Consider the following 21,913-nt stretch of genomic DNA (forward strand, 5'->3'; position numbering starts at 1 on the left):
GGGAACGAGCAGAGGCCAGCGCCTTGAACTCTTTGCCAGAGTGCACCCCTACCCACACCTCCGCCCACACCCGCCCACACCACGTACTCATACGCGATTACTCGAAACTAATTTGTGTACTCGACAACTCTGTCTGTGGCAGAGTCAGACTTTCAGATGGGATTTCTTTGATGGGATTAACGATGTCCCTCGAGTGGTCAGCAGGTCAGCAGCAGGCGACAGGAGAGAGCACTAATCTGGCAATTAAATTGCAGTCGTAATGTGCTCCTCCACATCAAACACCGCACATCCCACATCCCCCATTCGGGCTCTCATTTCTTTCTCATTCAAAGCTCTATTTATATGCACGCTCCAGCTCCAGCTCCAGCTCCAGTGGAGCGGCGCTTGCATAATGCATTTGCCTGGCCTTTTGGGGACAGGAAATTGGAATTTCGCAGTTCTCTCGCTTCCTTGGCGCTCGCATGCAAATCAAATGCCAAATATTTGTTTAATTAAACTCTCGCCAGTCACATCGATTCGGCAAAGGCAGACACAGCGACAGCAGCAGCTACAGCAACAGCAACAGAGACAGAGACACCAGACAGCTGGAAAGCGGCAAAGTGCTAAGAAGTTTTTGAATATTAATTAGCAGCAAAGGCAGCCCCAGAAAATAGAGACAACTCGAGCCGTTTCTTATCAGCAAACTGATTGCTTCTGGCCCGAAATACGGGGGGTGGGTGGGGACCTGTACTGACAGTGGTAGTGGCGAAGAGATCTATTCGGAACTCCTCGGGTGCACACAATTGGTTCTAATCTATAAGCACTGAGCGGACTGCAGGAAGAGTTCCGCGAGCAGTCTGTCTGCCAGCAGAGGAGGGAAGAGGGAAGCTCTGATAGCGAGAACTTACAATAGTACGGTACAGTCAGCAATGCAAATTAACGAGTGAAGTGCAGCGAATAAAAAGAGCAACGAGAAGAAATTATACACTTTAAATTGAAATGACACGATTGGAGGCAGGGTCCAAAGTGGCAACTGGAGGCCCTTGCAATACGAGTATTCTCCCCAAAATAATGATAATATTTATATTTCCCGAAACCGGAATCGGTGGCTTCATTGCCATCTGGAAGTGGAGCTAATGGTGCTTCCAGCCGGAATGTCTACGGAGCATGCAGTTGCCTCTAGACCTCAATAGGCCTGCGACCCTGGAGGTAGTAATAACTTAAGAACTTGTGGATAGTCGTAGCTCTGCAATCCCTTCCGACAGGATTCACTGAATCCTTGTGGCCAGTAAAGTGACAGATAAACTGTTCGGCTATGAGGCCTGTTCAAACATGAACACACATTGCGACCCTTAGAAAGGATGAGCTGATCAAATGTCGAATATGTACCCAGATGTGATTCTTAGCTCCTTTTACGTCCTCATCAGAACCATAACCGAAACACAGATACATTTGTATAATAAAAGGAATTACCAATCGGACCCCAGCCTGGTCAAAATCCTTGCCATTCTGCACCAACTAAAAAACCAATCGTAGGCCAAACGTCTAGGGTAATATGGAACATGGCTTGGGCCGGACTTTTTGTATGTCTGAATTATTATCTACATATTATCATGCATGTGCCTGTGTTTTAGCTATCCGATCTAGATCCGATGGAGTGCCAGGCCACGTGTAGAGGCGCATGGCACCCATGGCACCTCTCCCACCTTCCCACCTTCCCACTCCCACTCCAACTCCGGCTCCAGCTTCACAACACTTCACACAAGCAACAGGGAGACAAGTCCTGCGGCTCCCATCCTGTTCGTCCTGTCCACCAAATATGATTAACGGGCAAAACTGTGATGGGGCACTGCCCCCGCAGGAGGAGGACCAGGATGGGGTGGAAGAGTATGGCCAAGGGGGATGGGGGATGGGGGATGGGGGAGAGCGAAACTTTGGCTGCGGTGCTGTCAATGTTGTTGAAGTGACTGCGCTTATTGTCCTCGCTCCGAGGGCCACTCAAATGCCCACGCACACGGACGCGGACATGGACACGGCCACATCTGTCATCTGTCATTGTGTGTGTGTGTGTGTGTGTGGCTGTGTGAGGGAGTGCGCTGCAATGACGCCAAAGTGTAAATAAGCACTTAAATTTTTAATGAATATACATAGAGCTGAAACCGCATGGTCAGTGGCGCAGGAGGGAAGCGGTTAACCCTTGGATGGGTTCGGCAGGATGGGAGGGCCGAAGAGCCGAAGAGCCGGAGTGCCAGTGTCGCCGAAATGCAATCAAACCAAATGCATTAAAGCCGTCTGACTCTCACTAACTTAAAATGGTGGCCAGTGAAATGGGTCTGAGGGAAATGAGTGGGAAAAAAGCTTACCTTAACTCCAGCAAAAAGCATTCGATTTTGGTTGCTTTATTCGTCCAGACAGACAGAAAGACAGACAGACAGACGGACGGACAGACAAACGCGCACTGAAACATGCATGAGTCAGGCTGGCAGGCAGGATCCTGAATCCAAGGACCACACAGATTCAGTTTGCCCGCATTCAAAATGCTCAAAATGGCAAATAATACCAAGAATAACTGCTGCAAAGGCGATTGTTACATACAAAAAGAAGCCCTAGGAATAGGAGTTTCCGAATCGGCGAGAGGTGGGAACGCCAGAGAAATGCCAGAGAAATGCCAGAGAAATGCCAGAGAAACGCCTGAGAAAGCAGCTCATACAAAATGCAACTGCGACTGCGAGTACGAACTTATAATGCATAAAAGGTAACATAATCAAGTCAAATACAGATATGTACATATACATACATATATGTACATACGTACAATATATGTACGCACAGAGCACACGTGTGTGCAGAACAGGCAGACAACAGGCACGCACACAATTACGTACCGTAGCTCCTCGCATGTAAGCCGAAAATCCGCCGACAACAATTGCGATAAAAAGAGCGTGCTTGGCAGTGGGAAGGGGGTGTGGTGGCGGCGGAAGAGGAAGTGGAAGGCCACCGTCGCTGCTTACATGCGAAGCGAAAAGCCTCGTCATCATCATCGCATCCCCCCTTCTCCTCCCCCTCCCCCTCCCCCTCCGCCATGCCATGGTCGTACAACAGCCCACCTTTGGCCCAACGCACTCAAGGCAGAAGGCAGAAGAAATCGCATTAGGGAATATATGAATAGCCTCAAACGAATGTTCTCGAAAAGATCAATGGGAATACGAGTGCGAATGCGAATGCGAATGCACGTGTATCAGGTATAAGAAACCACTTCAGAGTCTGCGGTAAGTCCTTTCTTAATCCAGTTAAGCTTGGAAATGTGTATTTGTACACATGTCTTTCCATAGATGTGTGATCAATCAGAAAGCACAGAGACATCGAAGTTCATTAGCAAAAGGACTGACGGACAAGCCATTAAATAAGAAATATTGAAATACAGAGAGAGAGAATGGGAAAGAGACCCCCATTCTTTTCCCAGGCAACCCTTATTCGACTTGAAGATCCTGCAAATTATTATACATCTCTCCCAAGTGAAGTAATGGAACAGACAATTACACGTGTAAATTTGTGTAAGTGTGGGCCCGTGGCCCACGGAAAATCAAGCGAAAAGCAATTTAAAAATACATTGACGCTCATCACCAAGGATAATGAGCAACGAACAACGAGCAGGTCCTGCAGCAGCAGCCAGCAGCCAGCAGGGACAGAGCGCAGAGAGCAGAAGTGGAGCAAAGCTGATCAGAGCCGCCCGTCACCATCGACATCATCTTTGTCGAGTCGCGTCGAGTCGAGGCTTCCGCTCGAAGACAATCGTAAAGAAATCGCTGCGAGGGAAGTGGAGACCAGAGCTGCGCCCCACATAAACCCCAATGGGATGTCCCATCCCAGCAATGGGATTGGGAAGTATTTTAAAATGCATAAAGACTCGTGCCTGTGGAACGTAGCTTCTTTTATAAAAACTACTAAAATGTGTTCAAAGGACAGCCTTCAAGCCTGGAAGGATATCGGATATCGAACCCTTCGTTCAGTTGTTGGCAAACACAAGGGCCGCGATTCCAAATGATTTACAGGCAGGACTTGTAGGAATGTATTGCGAAAACAGCATCCAATCTGCATCGATTATCTAAAAACAAGATGCGGATTAGCTTTCCCGTATGGAATGATGGGATGGAGGGATGATGGGATGGGGGGATGTCCCAAGTGCACTGCTCTGGTCCCGAAAAGTATGCCATGGAATGTCATACATCGTAATTGCAGCCAATGAAGCGCTGCTCGGAAAATGTAGAACGAGTGGTGGGAGGCGAGGGGGCTGCAGGATGAGCATGAGATTATGGCATTTCCGTCTGACGTCAAGAGCATTTCCGGCGCTCACGCGTGACTGCCCCGCACTGGCATGGTATGAGGCATGTGGCGTGTGTGTCGTGTCTCCCCAATCGCTGTCTTTTGTTACCCCTAAATCGCCCATCACCTGCCACTCCACACCACTTCACTCCATTCCACTCCATTCCCTTTATACTTTCACTGATTTCACTCCGCCATCTCATCTCTCCCCATCCCTACATCCCTACATCCTACATCCCGCATCCCACATCCCACATCTTACATCCATCCTTTATCCATCTTTCGCTTCGCGTTGTCATCAATTTATTCCGCTGCTTTTTCTGCTGTCTGCTGTCTGCTGTCTGTGTCTTCTTTTGTGGCTCTGCTTCTGTTTCCACTTTGAGTTTTGCACTTAATGCACCCTGTGGATATGTGACTAAGAGTCGCGTTAGCCAGAACCCTTTTTGGGATACCACTTTGCAGACTGCAGACTGCAGTCTGCGTCCCTCGTCCCCCTTTCAGTTGTCGGCTGCAGTATTTGAGCTGTTGCACTCTTTTTGTCCTGTGTTTTTGTTGCGGAAAGCACTTAGAATACCCCTTAGGTATATATATTTGCCCGGCAAGGGTAGACGCGAACGGAGCTCAGTTTGTGTAAGCGAAGAATCAAAAATTCAGCAGCGAACGGGCCACTGTCAAACTGGCAATATTCGAACCCTCATTTCATCCATATGCTCTTTTTGATTGTCTGCGGCTTTCTGCATGAGTACTGATCTATTCTCGAAGTCCATCGCTCCAGCTCAGATTCTAGGAGCTTCTTTCTTTATGCTTTACATTCCGGATTACATTTGAAGTGCTGTGCTACAGGGTATTCCAGATTCGTGAATCATTCAGACTCCCAGCTAACTTTAAGCTTAACTCTAACTTTAAATCCTTTAAACAGATACCCTTAAAGGTCTGGCCATTGCTGTGGCTATTCCAAATCCCGTCACCTGCGTCTTGCACTTTCCCGCTTGCATTCATAGTTGTATCTGGAAAGTCTATGACTATAGATTCTGGTAGCTGTTCGTATTCCAAGGGTGTTCCTGTTCGTATACAATTTCATTCAACTCTTTCGCGCCTTAATTCAATTATTATTACCTTTTTTTAACACCTTTTTGCCATTATTCAGAGTGCATTTCAAGCGGAAAATTGAGTTTTTGACGCGCAGCATTCAATTAGCATCGACGAAAAACCTTAACCCGAGAGGCCCAAGGATAGTCCTTAAATGCACGAGGACTCGCATGTGCATACGAATATGGAACATGGAACATGAAATATGGGAAGTTGAAGTGGAAGCGGAAGTGGACGTGGCAGTGGAAATGTGTGCGTGTGTCTGCATTTGATATTTGCGATGTAATGCGCTCGAATTTCCTTTGATTGAAATGGAACATTGCATGATATTTGTTCGTGGAGGCTAGAGTCATAGTCGGAGTCATTGTCGCTGTCGGGTTCGGGCTCGGGGTCGGGGTCGGAACTGGGGTGGGGACACGGCTAACATGGGAATGGGGACGGGGATGGGAATGGGAATGGAAAACCCTTCGACAGTTACACGCAAATGCATTCATGTGGATCCCATACAAATGACAGTCAATGTCAGGCAGTGCATCGGAGTCGAGGATGGGCTCAAATTTACATAAACTATGGCCAAATTAGAGCAAGAGTGGAATTCTGGCACCATGCTGTCCACGTTCCTCCATCCAATCCCATCCGCATCTGCATCCGCATTCGCCCCACTGTATCCGTGGCGTAGCCGTAGCCCTACGCCCATATCAAGCATACGACATGTTGTGCGTCAGTCAGCAGGGACAGGTCCGAGGCTGAGGCTGGGGCTGGGGCGGAGGCTGGTGCTGTTGACGGCTCTGCGACGGGATGCTCGGGTGGCTTGGGTCTTGACTGGTATGGTCTGGTCTTGACTGGTCTGCTCTGGCATGAATGACGTCTGACAAGGCGTCTGACAATAGTGGCGACAGCGGTGGCAGCCTTATCAGAGCGGCCAGAGCAGTGTGGGAGGGACGAACGAACGAGAACTGTTGACTGCTCTAAGATAAGCGATAAGATCTTACCCCGGAGCCGGCTGCTGTGGCAACTCCGACCCGCTCCGCACACACACTCCTCCACACCAGAGACAGATTCTGAGACAATGCCTGATAATGAAATAACAGAGCTCGTCAAAGCTTGCCAAATATTTGAATTGCTCGGATTGCAGCAATTGGTTTGGGGCCACAGATGGATGTACATATGTACATATGACCAGCGAGATGTCGGAGAGGAGTGGGAAGGCAAGAAGAGAAGAGAAAAGCAGAGAAGAGAAGAGAAGAGAAGAGAAGAGAAGAGATGTACATACCCTTGTGTTGTGTATAAGTATTCTTAATCATACGCATAAATATGCTCTTTTGGGCTGGGCACGGCACCCCATTGTGCAATTGTTTCGAGTCACATCTGCAATCCATAACAAATCTAGACTCAAAGAGTTTCCCGGGTTTGCAGCGACTGAACCGTGCCACGGTCTAGAACTATCTTTCAGCTTTTTTAAGCGACCAACCAAAGAAAGTGTTAACGTTCACTTCAAAATACACCAACAATTCTTCCTGCAATAATGGGCTGCAATCCGCAAAGCCGAAGCTCGATACCTGAAAAAGAGCTCGAATACTTGCATGCATTCATCTAAATATGCACGTATCTATTGACTGGTTCCAATAATGTCGGACCCCCTCCAATAATGTCGGACTCTTAATTTGGGTGGACTCAAAGTTGAGGAGCAGATAAGTCAGAGCTAATGTAAGAATTCAAATTAGCTCGTTATTATTGTTGGTGGGCCTTGCGGCGTAGCTGGAATCTTCGAATGAGCCTGGAGGCCATCAAAAGGCAACATTCGTTGACTCGCGGCAGTTTTATCCTGAAGACGGCGTTTTCCAATCATCACAATCCCGCAGTAGTCCCGCATCACAGTCTTCATATTCCTAACAATAGCACAAACATCCCCGTTTTAATGATGTTTATGGCGATCACCACAGCCGAGTCGGCGCAAATTAGAGCCGGAGCCGGAGCCGTTTGTTTTTAGCTTCCAGCGATATGTACTCGTCGGGCTTCCATTGGAATTCGGGTCTGTTTCCATTGCCACAATACCATCCTCAAACCATCCTCCGAAGACAATCATTGCCTGCTCTTCCTCTTTCTGGCCCACACTCTCTCCCTCCTGTCCCTTGCGATCCTCTCTGAGCACGTCGTCTATCTCCCCACCCACTCTCTCACTAGCACCTACAAAGCTATGGGACAGGCAGTGGACAAGAACGAACGGTAAATCGTAAAGAGGGCACTGCCAGCTCGTACTGCGAATCTCGAGCGAGTTCTTTGACTGCAAAGAGACATAAATACACTGAGATTAAAGTAGGATCCGGCATGCTCTTCCCAAGATACTCATGTACTCAGAGCAGTAGAACATCTCCCACATTTACTAAAATGAGCCGATCGCAACAGTTAGCAATTTTTGCATCATTGACTTCAAGGATTATGGGGAGATCCAGTGCTGAGCTATGCTTTGAGGGCTATGATTGCGCATGCAATCATTATTATCTGATTCCGATATAATTAATGTGCCAATATCTATCAGTGTCTGGCCCGCTGGGTGCTACTGCCACTCACAAATGCATTCCACCAGCCACCTGCCACCTGCCACCTGCCACATGCCACATGCCACAGATGTGTGTGTCTGTCTGTACAGCATAAATTCATACACCGGCTGATTTTCCAGTTAATTTCGAATCGAATGCACTCACTCTGCCATCGGAGCATCGCATCGGAGCGCAGTCATTGACTTGCTGATGCTGATTGGCCATTTTTCAATTTTCAGCTCCGCTTGGCAAGGCGCAATAAAATTTGACCTTGCCACCGCCCTGACACCCCTGTATCTGCTACCACCCGCCCACCACACCCATCTACCCACCTGCCCACCAAAAACGAACAAAAAATGTTGGACAAACATCAACAAATTTATGACACTGTCGAGCAAACACACGAAAAAACACGCAGGCAGGGAGCGCACAAAATGTACTCTTCCTTTCCTCCCTCGCATTTCGGGGCAACGAATGTGGAAAATTTGTACTCTGCTTGGAGGTACCCATACCCCGTAGCCCCCTTACTGCCCACCCCTCGGGCGCCTCTGCCTGTGCCCCTCCACGACACTCCTCTTCGTTTAAACACTTTGAATGACTTTATCGCGTTTTTATCGCTGCCGCATTTACCTGAACCGCTCTCTCAGCTCCCAGCTCCCAGCTCCCAGCTCCCTGTTCCCAGTTCCCAGCTCTTGCCATTATTATTTGACGATAACTGCTCTCCGGCCCGACAGATTTATGTGGCAAAGGTCTCCCCATCCTCCCAGTAGGTCTCCACCGGCGCCTTTCCATCATCGCTCCTTTCTGTTGTTGCAGCCCAAATGCTGCTTAAATTCTCTTAAATCGTTCCCATCTTCGAAATGGCTTGAAAATTGTGTGTACGGATGAATGGACGGGACGGGACGGGACGGGGCGGACGGACGATTGGAGTTGGCTTGACTGTTGTCGTGCAAAGTTTATCACGTTGCGACTACGTGCCATGCCTAGCTAGACTCGGGCTCGAGTCCGGATCCGGATCCGCAGTGAAAGAATGCACAAGTTTTGGTGGCTCTCTAATGAGGCAGCTCTCGCCTGGAGGAGGAGGATGCTCGACCTGCGTCAACAGTTGGCGGGGGAAATTGCGTGCGACACACTTTAATTGATTGCCTTGCTGCACGCTTTTGCAGTTTTCTGGATGTGAGACTCTGTTTTCTGGATCCTTGTCTTCCCTTCAGCGTTTTCTTTTATATTTACTCTATTGTTCCCAGCACATTATTCCTTTGCCTAGCACTTCCCGCGATGCTCTTTCGACTGTTTCGTATGCTTTCAGGACTTTCCTAACACTGGTCTTAAGAATACACGCATAACTCAGTCTCGTCTCGATCCGAATAATCGCATTGATACCTGTTCATGCAACTGTTTTCTAGGATTGTTTTCATTGCTGTTCATTCCTTTTTATACCCGATACTCAAAATGAGTATTGGGGTATATTAGATTTGTGGTAAAAGTGGATGTGTGTAACGTCCAGAAGGAATCGTTTCCGACCCCATAAAGTATATATATTCTTGATCAGCATCAATAGCCGAGTCGATTGGGCCCTGTCTGTCTGTCCGTCCGTCCGTCCGTCCGTCCGTTCGTCTGTCCGTCCCTTTTAGCGCCTAGTGCTCAAAGACTATAAGAGCTAGAGCAACGATGTTTTGGATCCAGACTTCTGTGATATGTCACTGCTACAAAAATATTTCAAAACTTCGCCCCGCCCACTTCCGCCCCCACAAAGGACGAAAATCTGTGGCATCCACAATTTTAAAGATATAAGAAAACCAAAAACGCAGAATCGTAGAGAATGACCATATCTTTTAGACTGCAGAATTTAAATAAGATCGTATTATTATTATAGCCAGCATCAAGAAAACAATTTCATTTTTTCTCGCCCTGTCTCTCTCTAACACACACGTAGCATAGCCGGCATTGCTTAGAGTAAAACATTAGCGCCTAGATCTCAGAGACTATAAAAGCTAGTGCAACCAAATTTGGTATCCACACTCCTTATATATCGGACCGAGACGAGTTTGTTTCAAAATTTCGCCACACCCCCTTCCGCCCCCGCAAAGGATGAAAATCTGGGGATATTCACAAATCTCAGAGACTATTAAGGCTAGAGTAACCAAATTTGGTATCCGCACTCCTGTTAGATCTCACTTTAAAACGAATATCTCAAAATTTCGGCCCACCCTCTTCCGCCCCCACAAAGGACGAAAATCTGTTGCATCCACAATATTGCAGATTCAAGAAAACTAAAAACCCAGAATCATAGATAATGACCATATCTATCAGATTGCTGCATCTGGATCAGATCAGATCATTTTTATAGCCAAAAGGAACAAATCAATTTGCAGTGGCTACGCAGCGCCCGACGTCACGCTCAGACTGATTTTCTGTCTCTCTCGCACGCACTCTTTGTCGTGTCGTTTAATATTAGCGGCGTCTGCCGGAGGAGAGCCATACTGACTTAGTATCGGGTATAACCGTAGAGTTGCGGTGTCCGCAGCAACTCACAACGTTCCCCCTCGTTATTTTATTATTGGTATTATTTCTGGCTCTGCCCTCTGAGCTCTTTCCAACACTGTTCTCTTTGGTGTGCCCTGGTCCCGCTTTGAGGACATTCTTCACCCTTCGATGCAGCACTGTCCGCACTGCACCTGCTCTCAATTGAGCTCCCGTCTTTAATTGAACTCGTTATCTGCTTGAGGGGCCCAGGTCTAACGGTCTAACTGTCCTGTGCATTGCCCGAACTAAACTTGATACACGATTCGATTACTCCACACAAAAAAACCCATCTCCGTCGGGCAGAGACCCCACCCCATTCCGGGGCTCCGTTGGCTAATGTCGTTCCTATGCTTTTGCCTCATGGAATTCCCATTGAGCAGCTGGTTACGTATGTGCTCAGTGCCTGGCAGAGATTCAGGAGCAGCTGCTGCGCTCCACTCCGCTCAGAGGCAGTAAACATTAAACCCCCACAAGATGCAGCTAATTCCAATTGAATTCGATACAAGACTCGGAAAGGAGTGCACGGATCTGGCTGCGGTAATATATTGTACATACGTATGTTATCTGGAATCAGGCTTCGTAGAAGAGCTGTGAGCGAACAAACAAACTAATTTTCTATTGAATAACAAACAGCAAACAGGACCCAAGCATTCATAAAAAATGCGGCAAAGCGGCAGCGATACCCTCGTTGCGGAAAGCCATTCTGGGACGCGAGACCGAGCATCAGGGATTCACTCGGCTTGAACAGGGACTCAATCAAAGGGGAGCACACAAAGAAGCCACACAAAAACGCTGGCAGGAAGATGATGTGGAGCCTGCCCAAGACTGGGCAGTGGGCAGTGGCTGGGCAACAGGATGGACAGTGGCCGAGTGGCAGAGGGATAACCGCAAAAGGCAAATTGAAAATAATGTTAGCCAGGGATCGAATGCGAGCACAAGAAGGAGCTGTCATCCGTGGGCCACTCGAGATTGTTGCTAATTTAATTGGATTTATTCGCTGCGTGATGGAAATTTATGATATGGCCAGTCCGGCCAGGCGGTCCGGCACTCCGGCATTCCGGCAGTCTCACAGCCGCTAGGATATGCAGAGTCATATCCTCTGGCAAATCGTTAAAGGCCTTCCGAATGGACCATCCAGATTGGGGCTCAAAGGGGAGAGCAGGGCATGTGCAGTGCTTCAAGACTTTGGAAATTTAACATTTGCGGAGCGAAACAGCCATTTAAATATTTGAAGATAAGGGCCGTAATAATGTCTTAGTCCATCTGCCCACTCTCGAGAGGGCAATCACCAGTGTTGAGATCCAGCATTCCTTAGCTCTCCTCGAACCTAAATGGTCTCTCGCTGTGACAAGGCGTTGCTTGTCCAAGACGATGCCAAGAACCAAGAAGCTCAAAGGGAGCTCCAGGGCCGTGGGAGTGCGGGTAAGCTGCTGTGGGCTGGGCTATGCACAATTCGCATTCCTCGAGTGGAACGCATATTGCAAATGACATGCGACAGGTCCCAATCACAGTCCCCGTCCCCGTCCTTGTCCCCGTCACCATCACCTTGCCCGTGGCCGGGCCCGTGCACAGGAAAATACTGCTGCCAAGTGTCAGGTGCTGCAGGACATTTCTTTGGGGGCCAGCCTCCGCATCCTCCCACTCTGATGAGGTGCCTGACAATGCGGATGCTGACGCCATGCTCGCCCTAGAGCTTCTCTGGGTTTATTTTTATCGCATTGCTGATTATGAAATTCTTTTGGGAAACGAATGCGCCACGTAATCATCGAGTTCTCCGCTCGCCGGGCCGGGCCGAAGGACAAAGGTGAGGCGACAAATGCGCCACAGACACAAATGCGCACACAACAGTCACACAAGCCGCACACAATGCCAGCCGCATGCCAGCCAATCTGTCAAAAGGTGTCAAAGCATTTGAGTTGGAACTGGAACAGGAGCTGGAGTCAAATGAGGCAGTTATAATTGTTGGCCATTGTTATGGCTGGCGTTGTCCTGTGCAAACGATGACTGAATAAATCGAGCCCCCGGTGGGAAGCGACTGATGGCAACTGGCAGTTGCAGGACATTACCTGCTGCTGCCAAGCCACAGGCGGCTTGAGCCTACGCCCACTCTGATGCCAGCTGGGTGCCATCTGGATGCCATCTGGATGCCATTTGGATGCTTCTCGTTATGCTCCACTTTAACCTTCCGCTTTTTTTATGAGATCCTGTACTCAAAAGTAGCTTAGGTGACTCCGACTCCGAGTGGCAAGGAGTCGAGTGGAGCCCACGGGGCGTATGCGAATTTATTTTCCATATGTGCAAGCTTAAACAGCGCGCTGCTCTTTCGCTTTCTCTCCTGCCTGCTTTGACGCGGAAGCCACTTGTCGCGGAAGTTTATAGCTCATTATGTGGCTTAATTGTCGCCCCCTGCCGCCCCTGTCCCCTTCCTCGTCAACCACGCTTCGCGACCTTTGCTGTGGCAGTAAGCACCAGGGCCAGGACCAGGGCCAGGACCAGGGCCAGGACCAGGATAAGGACAAGGATTGGGAGCGAGACCAGGACCGGGACTGGGAACAGGACTTGGACCTGGGAAACTTTTAATTGGAAAACTTTCTGCATACGCACAGATAAACGCGGCTCGATGCGGCGGCCCAAGCAGCTTTTACACTTGACAGTGCTTCCCATTCCCATTTCCTTACACAGATACGCACAGACACACACTCCCACTCACACTCAAACGAATTAACAGAGGCATATGCAAATGCATGTAAATGAGCAAGAGTATGGCGACAAGAAGCTTAGTCCCGAGCTTAGACTCCAGAGCGACTGTACGACATTCCCGTAAATGTTTTATGTTAATTCCGACGGTTGAAGCAGGAGAGCAGGAAGGCAGCTCTCTCCTTGCCATTCCACATAAATATGCTACAGTCGAAATCTCTAGATGAAACCAACTGCACGCATAGTTTATACCGCCGCATCATAGACAACCCCGCTATTCATATACACGTTGTAACATAACCGCCAATCTTAAATACTCAATATATGTAAATAAATAAGCTCAATATATTAAAAGATTATACAGTCCACTAATTCATAAACAGGGATATACAGATATATGTACATATGCAGGTATATTTCACAGATCGGAAGCAGTTTACACATTCTTTTTTAAGAGAATCTGCCTGAAACAGTTTCTTCATTGAATGCTTCTGGATGCTCGTTTTCCGAAGCTGGCCAGTTGATTAGCTTTCTTGGCATTCTCTTGAAGCACTCAAAGTGTGTTGCCACAAAAGACACAACCATTCTGGGGCGATAATCCATTTGCACTGACCTTGGATGTATGGGGAATCTAGAGTCCCTTGACAGCTGATTCGCTGTCCAGAACAGAATCTCGCATGGCCTTGAGACTAGTTGGAGTCCGTTCTCGTAACAAAATTATAGCTTGCATATGTCGGCTTGGCATAGGACTGGAACTATGAACGGGAGTGGGCAGGACATGACAAAAGCTTTTGGGCAATTAGGACTGATCATGATGACCCTGCCCTTATTTTCATTTGATAGATGCCCCATTTTGATAGCTGGTTGGAGTTCGAATCGATCCAGATTGATGCAACGGAAAATTACTGATGAAATGCAGATCCAACTCCCAGGTCTAGAAGTACAGGTTTCCCACTCGGCGGCACAGCATACTTACTCGTATTTATGTCGGGGAATGCCTGCCTGCCTGCCTGCTCTTCCACAGGACCCACATTCTTGGTCTTCATTAGGTGCAGCAGATGGAGGAGATGCCTCCTTCTCGGTACCGCTGAATACCATTCGCTGGGGCTCTGGAGCTCTGTGGCATAGTTTGTGATTACCGTGTTTTTCATGGCATACTTCCAGGCGAAGCTCCCCTTCCTGCCTTCCTGCCTTCCTGTCTCCCTATCTCCCTGTCTCCTGTCCGTTCTGTCTGTTCTGTCTGTGTACATAGTTCACATGGAGTATCACTTGTTTGCCAGTCCTGTCCTGGATCTAGGTCTGGCTCTGGAGGGGGCTGTGGGCCATTTTGTTTGCCTGTCGGAACTTTAGTGCCGTGTCGATTTCAGACCACGACATTGCGACACTTCCTTTTTCCTTTCTCCTCTTCCTCCTTCTCCTCCTCCTCCCCTGGCTGCCGTCTTTTGTTTCTGCTTCTGCTTCTGTTTCTCTTTATATTTTTCCCTACCCAGACTTTTTCCATTGTTATTGACTATTTATTTTTCATTTAGTTTATTGCGGATCAAGGTTCCTGGCCAGCACAATTTGTTTGTCTTTTGGGCAGGGACAGCAATGGGGCCAGGGGCAAGCACAAGCACAAGCAGAAGCATAGAAAAAATCGTTTCAATTCCCTGCACTAATGATTCGAGGCAGTACCGGGTGCCGCACCTGGCCCCGCCTTCATTAAAAACGCATCAATCAAAGGGAAATCAATGCCCGGACAACAACTGATTCAAGCTGTCAAAGACAACCAACCCGCGACGACGACTACATCGATGATGATGATGATAATGATGACAATGGGGAATGAGGAATGAGGAAAGAGCAATGAGCAGGGATATGGATATATGTTGGGGAACGTGTATGGATGGAGCCCATCTCATTGGCCATTGATGGCCTAATTGCCAGACATCCTCATCCTCATCCTCATCCTCATGATCATCATCATCATTAGCGCAGTACTTTATCTAGTGGAAGCTGGAGGCAAATGAGAGGCACTCATTAAACGGAAAGTGGAATTGCTTTCGAAGTCCCACCATTAAGAAGCTTCTAATTCGTATCCGCAACTGAAATTAAACTGGGATTAAGGTGTATCTGTATCGCCTAATTTAGTCTTGAAGCGTTCATCAATTCAATTGCTGGCTTAGGAATGCGTTCCGTTCCTCCCAAGAGTTGACAGGATGTCGAGAGCCCTGAGCCTCGAGCCATTGCACTCCCCAAGAGAATCTAAATTCTAAATTTTAATTGTCTAAATTTACGTTTATTTTTTATGTAAATATATGAAGTATTCACGTATTCAGGTATATTCACGATAGGTAATTAATAACTTGTTACCAGGGACCGACAATAAGAGTTATGAATGCAAATTTTCCCTAAATAAATCAATGTGAAGGGAATATACTATTATGAAATAGGCTTCAATAAAAATCAAAAGTGAGAGTTATATTTGATTTGTATTTTAAGAATTACAAATAAGAGTTATTCCGTATCTTTTTTAAAAAATTAAAAATAAAGGTTAATTTGAATATCTGCATCGGATCGGACTATTATTATAGTCAGAAGGAACAAATCCATTTTCAGTCGCCACGCAACGCCGTCCACGCACTGTCCCTCTCTCACACACTCTTCGTAGTGCAATGTGTGCGCCCTCTGGGGGCGAGGAGCCGTACTGAATGAGTATCGGGTGTAAATGTAGAGTCGCAGCCGCAGCAGCGACCCACAACGTTCCTCCTCGTTTAAATAGGAATTGGGAAATAATTGGTAGACTGCAGTTTTTATTACAAGACTTACAATAGTTACGGACCGTGTTGGCTACTGATATCAAGGATATAATGGAATTTTCCCCCGTACTGCCCCCATGCATGCCGATCCTAGTCCGATATTTACTCATATGTATACCCGCAGCGGACTTTTGTCACAAGATTCACCGTTTCTTGGGCGTGGATTCTGCTTTAATTTATTCAGCTTCCATTGAGGAGGCATGGCGGTTCAATTCAACGAATGCAAGCACTCACAGGCTTTGGCCCGTCATCCTCCCCAAAGATCAGGCATTCGCCGTCAAGTAAGCCGCCGCAAAATAACATCAAGTTTTGCATTTGCATTTGTTCGGTTCCCCGTCGTCCATCGCCTTGCGGTCCTAATACTTCCTCCGTCTGCACCAAATGTAAATTTGTTCCCTAATAACATGCCAGCGCAGTCTCAACGAGAGAGAGAGAGAGGGGAGCCTTCGCAGGTGGAGGGCGCACAGAAGCCCGAGCTTAGGTGGGGCTCTGGTACGTTCTTGGGTTTGGTTCTGTTTCTTGGTTCTGGTTCTGGCTCGGATCGACTTGGCTTGGCTTGGCCTGGACTTAGCATGGTCGACCCACTTAAGAGCGCTCGCTGTGGGGCGGTGTCGAGCCTATCGCTTCGTTTGCTGCATAAATCATGCGCCAAAAGCACAAAGTCCTGCCAGGATACGAGGGCACCTGAGCAGGGGGAAACAGTGGGGAGCACTGGGGCGCTGTAGTGGCTGGAATGAATTTGTAAGCAGGTGCAAATTAGGTCAATACTCATGTCGGTGTCTGTGTGCGTTTGTGTATGTGTGTCTGTGTTTGCCTCCGTGTCAAAGTCCGTGTGGGCCTCTGCCTCATCTTTCGGTGTGTTTGTTTATGGCCCCAGCTGCTATGGATGTGTCGTTATGGCCGCCTGTTGCTGACGATTCGCTACGAGCATTCTCCCCATATGTGTGCTGTCGTGCTGCCTGTGCCTCGCATACATAAACATGAGATGACAGCGGCGACACCAACGATGACGTCACTGACCCAAAATTCAAATGCCTATGCGGGCCGGCAGGAGAAAGTTCGCTGCAGCTCGCTAAATTCGATGGTGCCCTGTGGCCCAACGGGCATATTGTTGAGCCAAAAGCTGCGTTCCGAGTCAGAGATTTTGCGAGGAAACCTTTGAAAGTAGACCAACGAAATCTGCGATGGCCGATGCCACTGCACTGCACTGCGATACAGTGGAGCTAAGAGCAATCACAAGGGGAAATACTTAGGTGGATGAGATCAGGAGAAAGAATTTCGGAGTGGGAGCAAAATCTTAAAAAGGTTCAATGGTTTGTCATTAAGCCAGATGTAGATATAGACACTAACACTGGGTATGTACGTCTTGGTTTTGTCCCGATCTGGACTGTTCTGATTTACATATGTATACACATACGTACACAGCCAGTGGAAAGTCCCAGACGCGATTTCACAGAAAACTAGGAAGAAATGGCTCAGAAATGGTTTCCTTCGCGCGTTTCCAGCATTTGGTTAACTACTATGGCACCCTTCCTAAGGCTATTTTGGAAAGTAACGACACGTTTCAAATAGTGAAGTATCTATTTCGGAGCCAGAAGAGGACCCTGCTAAGCCACACTGGCAGAGAGAGCGAGAGAGAGTTTGACAGAGACTGGGAAGGAGATGGAGAGAGTGGGAGCCTGGGTCTGGAAATCGGTTGCTGTGGAAAACTTTCTTTCTTAATGCTGGCCATAATATTTATCCGATTACTATATCATTAATCATTAATCGTCATCAAGACGGACTCGGTTTTGGCTATGTCGACTCGCCTGTTGATACTGATCAAGATTATAAATATTTTATGGCGTCGGAAACTCATTCTTCTGGGTGTCACCCCTTACACTTCCACCACGAATTTTATACATACATCCCAAAACTCTTCGAGTACCGGGTACAAACATAAAGACATTGTCCCCCTTCCAATTGTCGTTGTTGATTTGGTTCATCTCGTGCCTCTTGTGATTGGGATTCACGCAATTGCGACATGCCGACTTCCACATTTTCGTTATACTGCTGGACTCGTTTGTCTGTTCCTTCTGGTCTACTATTTCGAATGCTTCAAGCTTTATTCGTTTGACGGGCAATGGCATTGTTCCCAGTAACACACACAAAACTAGGGGGAACGTTGTGAGTTGCTGTTGCGACCGCAACTCTACATTTATACCCGATACATAGTCAGTATGGCTCTTCTCCGGAAGACGCTAACATTGAACGACAAAGAGTGCGTGCGGGAGAGACAGAAAACGTGTCGTCAGGCGCTCTGATTGATTGGTTCATTTTGGCTATAAAAATTATCCGATCTGATCCAGATTCGGCAATCTGATAGATATGATCATTCTCTATGATTGTGGGGTTTTTATTTTCTCGTACTTTCCAAGTTGTGGATGCCACAGATTTTCCTTTTTTGTGGTGGCGGAAGGGGGAGCGGCGAAGTTTTGAAATACACTTGTAACAGTGACATATCACAAAAGTCTGGATACAAAATGTCCTGGCTCTAGCACTAATAGTCTCCGAGCACTAGGCGCTCATAGGGACGAACAGACGGACAGACAGACATGGCTCAATCGACTGGGCTATTGATGCTGACTAAGAATATGTATACTTTATGGGGTCGAAAACGCTTCCTTCTGGACCTTACACACATCGACTTTAACCACAAATCTATTATACCCCTATATTCATTTTGAGTATCGAAGCCTTAAACAGTAATACCCAGTCCTTGCCATAGTGTCTATGCTGATACTTAGTGTTTCCAACTTGTCATAGATCCAAAATGACGAGCACAGTTGTCTGCCTCAGGGGAATGGTTTTGCTACCCGTTTCCAGGTCATGTTTCAGGTTGAGCATTTTCCCATTTTATAGTTCTTTCTGGCTGGCGAGACACGAAGGAAGGACACGGGAGGAGCAGGAGACCGCGAAGCCCACATTCTATGAGAATGGCTGGCGTCACTCTCCCCTCCATTTAATTCCACCCCCTCACATTAACAGCTTCTTGTCTTTCATCGTGCATCTCTATGTTAGTATAAGTATGCCTGTGTGTGGTTTTTTTTACTTTTAATGTGTTTGATGCTCTTAAGTCTTTTGATAAAATAAACTGAAAATCGATTTTAATTCAATAAAAGCGGAACTGCTCCCCGAGCACCCCTCTGCGCTTAGCCTAAGAAGACGCTTACTTCTCCACTTCCAGCCCCAAGCACCGCTGCATCCCTTATTGTTGTTGTACTACCCTCGAAGAGCCTGTTTGGATTTTGACCAGATCTTTGCAATACAGAAGTCTTCAACGCTCTGCAGCACAGATTATTGCGGGACTGTTTACACTAAAATAGAAGCACTATTTCATATTACAACCGTTGAAATCAAGTCTTACTCAGGACAATTTTAGACATTACCCATTGTGCTTAATATCGTAATCTGTATTATCTATGGTCTATGATTTGTAGTGTTAAGTCGTCCAATAAGCCGAGTAGCGCTGACTCGCAGAGGTGAGCGAGATGTAACGGCAGGTGTTGATGTGAGAAGCGACAAGATTTAAAGCAACAATTGAAAACAAAAATGGAAAATATTCTAAAATTCATTTAGTCATTAGGTGAAAAGAGCACACACCGAGTGCAAGTATGGATCGTGGTTCCTCTCTTTCTCTCCATTCTTTTCCCTTTCTTATGACAAGTGCGAACAGAATGGAGAGAGATCGCGGTCTGTGTTGGCTGTCCTACCCAAATCCCCGCCTCCCACATGAGCGCACCTTTTGTGAACAGCGATACCAAAAGACTGAGAGAGAGAGAGCATGAGGCGGCTCCAATACCAATTCCGGCGCTCAGCGCATAAAATATTTTGTATAGGCTACTTAAATCAAAGGAGTACCGTGTATAAAAGTAGAGCTGAGGTCCCTGTGGCCGCTTAGAACGTATGGTTCCACAGGGACGATAGATTTCTAAGGGCATCCGACGCTCCGGTCCCCGGAGATAGCCTTCATCCCTTATTCCTTAATTGCTGTAACTTACCTCAGACATTTTGCGTTGCTTTTCGTTAAGATCAACAAAAAGTCTTCAACTTTTTGGAGCTGGTTCTTGTTGCAGTGGCTGCTGCTGTTTCTGTTGCTGTTGCTGTTGCGTTTACTGTTGCTTTTGTTGCAGCTATTGCGGGTGTGCGTATGGGTGTGTGTGCCCTAGCCTTGGCCAAGGGCTAATGTGGCTGTTGCGGCTGTTGTTCTGGCTGGCTGCTGTTGCAACATCCTCCAATTGACACCCCTCGCCCACATGGCGTGAGAGTAGCAGGCTGCAGACTTGAATCGAGTTCGTTGTGGCTGTTGCTGTGGCTGCTGCTGCTGCTGCTGTTCCTGTTGCATCATGAGTGCTGCATGCAACAAGTGGCAGGCCATACGAGTGTATACAGCTAGCAGCGAGTGGCGCGCTGCTCAGGCCTCATGGATGATGACCCCTTGCTGAAAGAGAGCACACCAAAATCAAATAGAGAGAGAGAGAGAGAGAGAGAGAGAGGGAGTGTGTTAATCAATCAGTCGATAAATCAGTCAATCAAACAAACAATCAATTTGGGACCTGTTCGGGCACAGGAGACACTTGTCGACCTTACGGACGAGTTCAAGAATCTGTCGCTGATAGACATACAAAATACCCTTCCCAAAGGCAATGCAAATTTTGAGCAGTTGTTCGCAATCCAGACAGAGAATCACTTCACTGCCCATCAGGAGTATAGCATACTATTTCGAATGATAAGGCAAAAACATTTAGAGCTTAGGGGCCTGCTTGTTTTTGGCTGAAGACTAGCTAGCTATAGGATTAAAGTACCGCTTGTATTAGTGGAGTGAGTGGAGTGGAGAGTATCGTTGGGTGCGCAACAACAATCTGTAGCTTCAAGTGACTTCTCAAAGCTCAGTCACACATACACGTACATATATTTTTAATAGACTTTTCATTTCGTAATCGTGCCATCTGATAGGGTATATCCAGCCTCGGTCTGAGATTCAAGACTTTTTTTATTGTGGTTTCTCTTGATATTTGTTGGCGGCTGTGTGTCTGGCGGAGAGGAACGAGAGAGAATGAGAGAGACAGACAGACAGACAGACAGACAGACAGACAGAGGTGGATAGAGAGGGAGAGGGAGATGCAGATGGAGCGAAACATGGCAGCGAGAACCAGACTTTGTTGATTAAACAATTAAAGTTGAGTCGCTTGCCTGGCTTTGATTGAATTTGTCGCTTCTTTTAATTAGCATCTTGTCACACTTCTCCATCCCCACCATCCCCGTCCTCTCTTTGACCCGTTTGCCACTCAACACCCCTGTCCCCCCGCCGCACCCCTTATTCACTCGTCACAAAGCCCCGTAAAGTATTTAGCCAACATATCAAGTTATTGTGTCAGTCAGTACTCATCCCTCAGCAAAACGCATTCTCCACTTGCTTTGTCACAAAACTTTTCCAACGCATTCGAGTTGATTCGGCTGCAGAGGAGTTGGAAAATAGCGGACAAACAGACGTACGGACGTACAGACGGTTGAAATACGGGGAAACAGAACAAGGGGGCTTCTTATGCATGCATGAGTGAGTGGTCTATGGGGCCACATTCCTTCCTAAGAGGAGTTATCCTTTACATTTAATATGCATCAGGCGTCCTGGCGGATAGAGTATATATATGTATATAAATAATTGTTAAAAGCCAAGCCATTCGCATGGGAAGAAACACATTACAGGTTTTTATGCTCGGCCCGTTCGCAGCGGACATTTCTCACGGTGCAACATTTTCTTGGGCTCATATCCAAATGGGTTGAAAGGTTGAATCATCTTTCTCATAGGAGATAACAATAAGGAAAACATGATATTGGTGACTTCAATTGGGGTGTTAATCAAATTTAATGAAATTTTCATCATTAAAAAACAGCCGCTTCGTGGACTTTGAGACGACCAAA

At 47.3% G+C, this 21,913-nt stretch overlaps 1 protein-coding gene across 2 annotated transcripts in view; it reads right to left on the reverse strand.

Moving 5' to 3' along the window:
• Positions 1-21,913, reverse strand: part of LOC108162824 (adenylate cyclase type 9) — a 49,582-nt gene that overhangs the window by 13,511 nt on the left and 14,158 nt on the right. For both annotated transcript variants that reach the window (XM_017297754.2, XM_017297771.2), the window contains exon 2: positions 19,993-20,432. In XM_017297754.2, coding sequence (XP_017153243.1) covers positions 19,993-20,001 — 9 coding nt within the window. In that variant the 5' untranslated portion in view covers positions 20,002-20,432. The remainder of the gene's footprint in view (positions 1-19,992; positions 20,433-21,913) is intronic.

This window comes from Drosophila miranda, chromosome XL (assembly GCF_003369915.1).
Source record: "Drosophila miranda strain MSH22 chromosome XL, D.miranda_PacBio2.1, whole genome shotgun sequence".
Classification (NCBI taxonomy): domain Eukaryota; kingdom Metazoa; phylum Arthropoda; class Insecta; order Diptera; family Drosophilidae; genus Drosophila; species Drosophila miranda.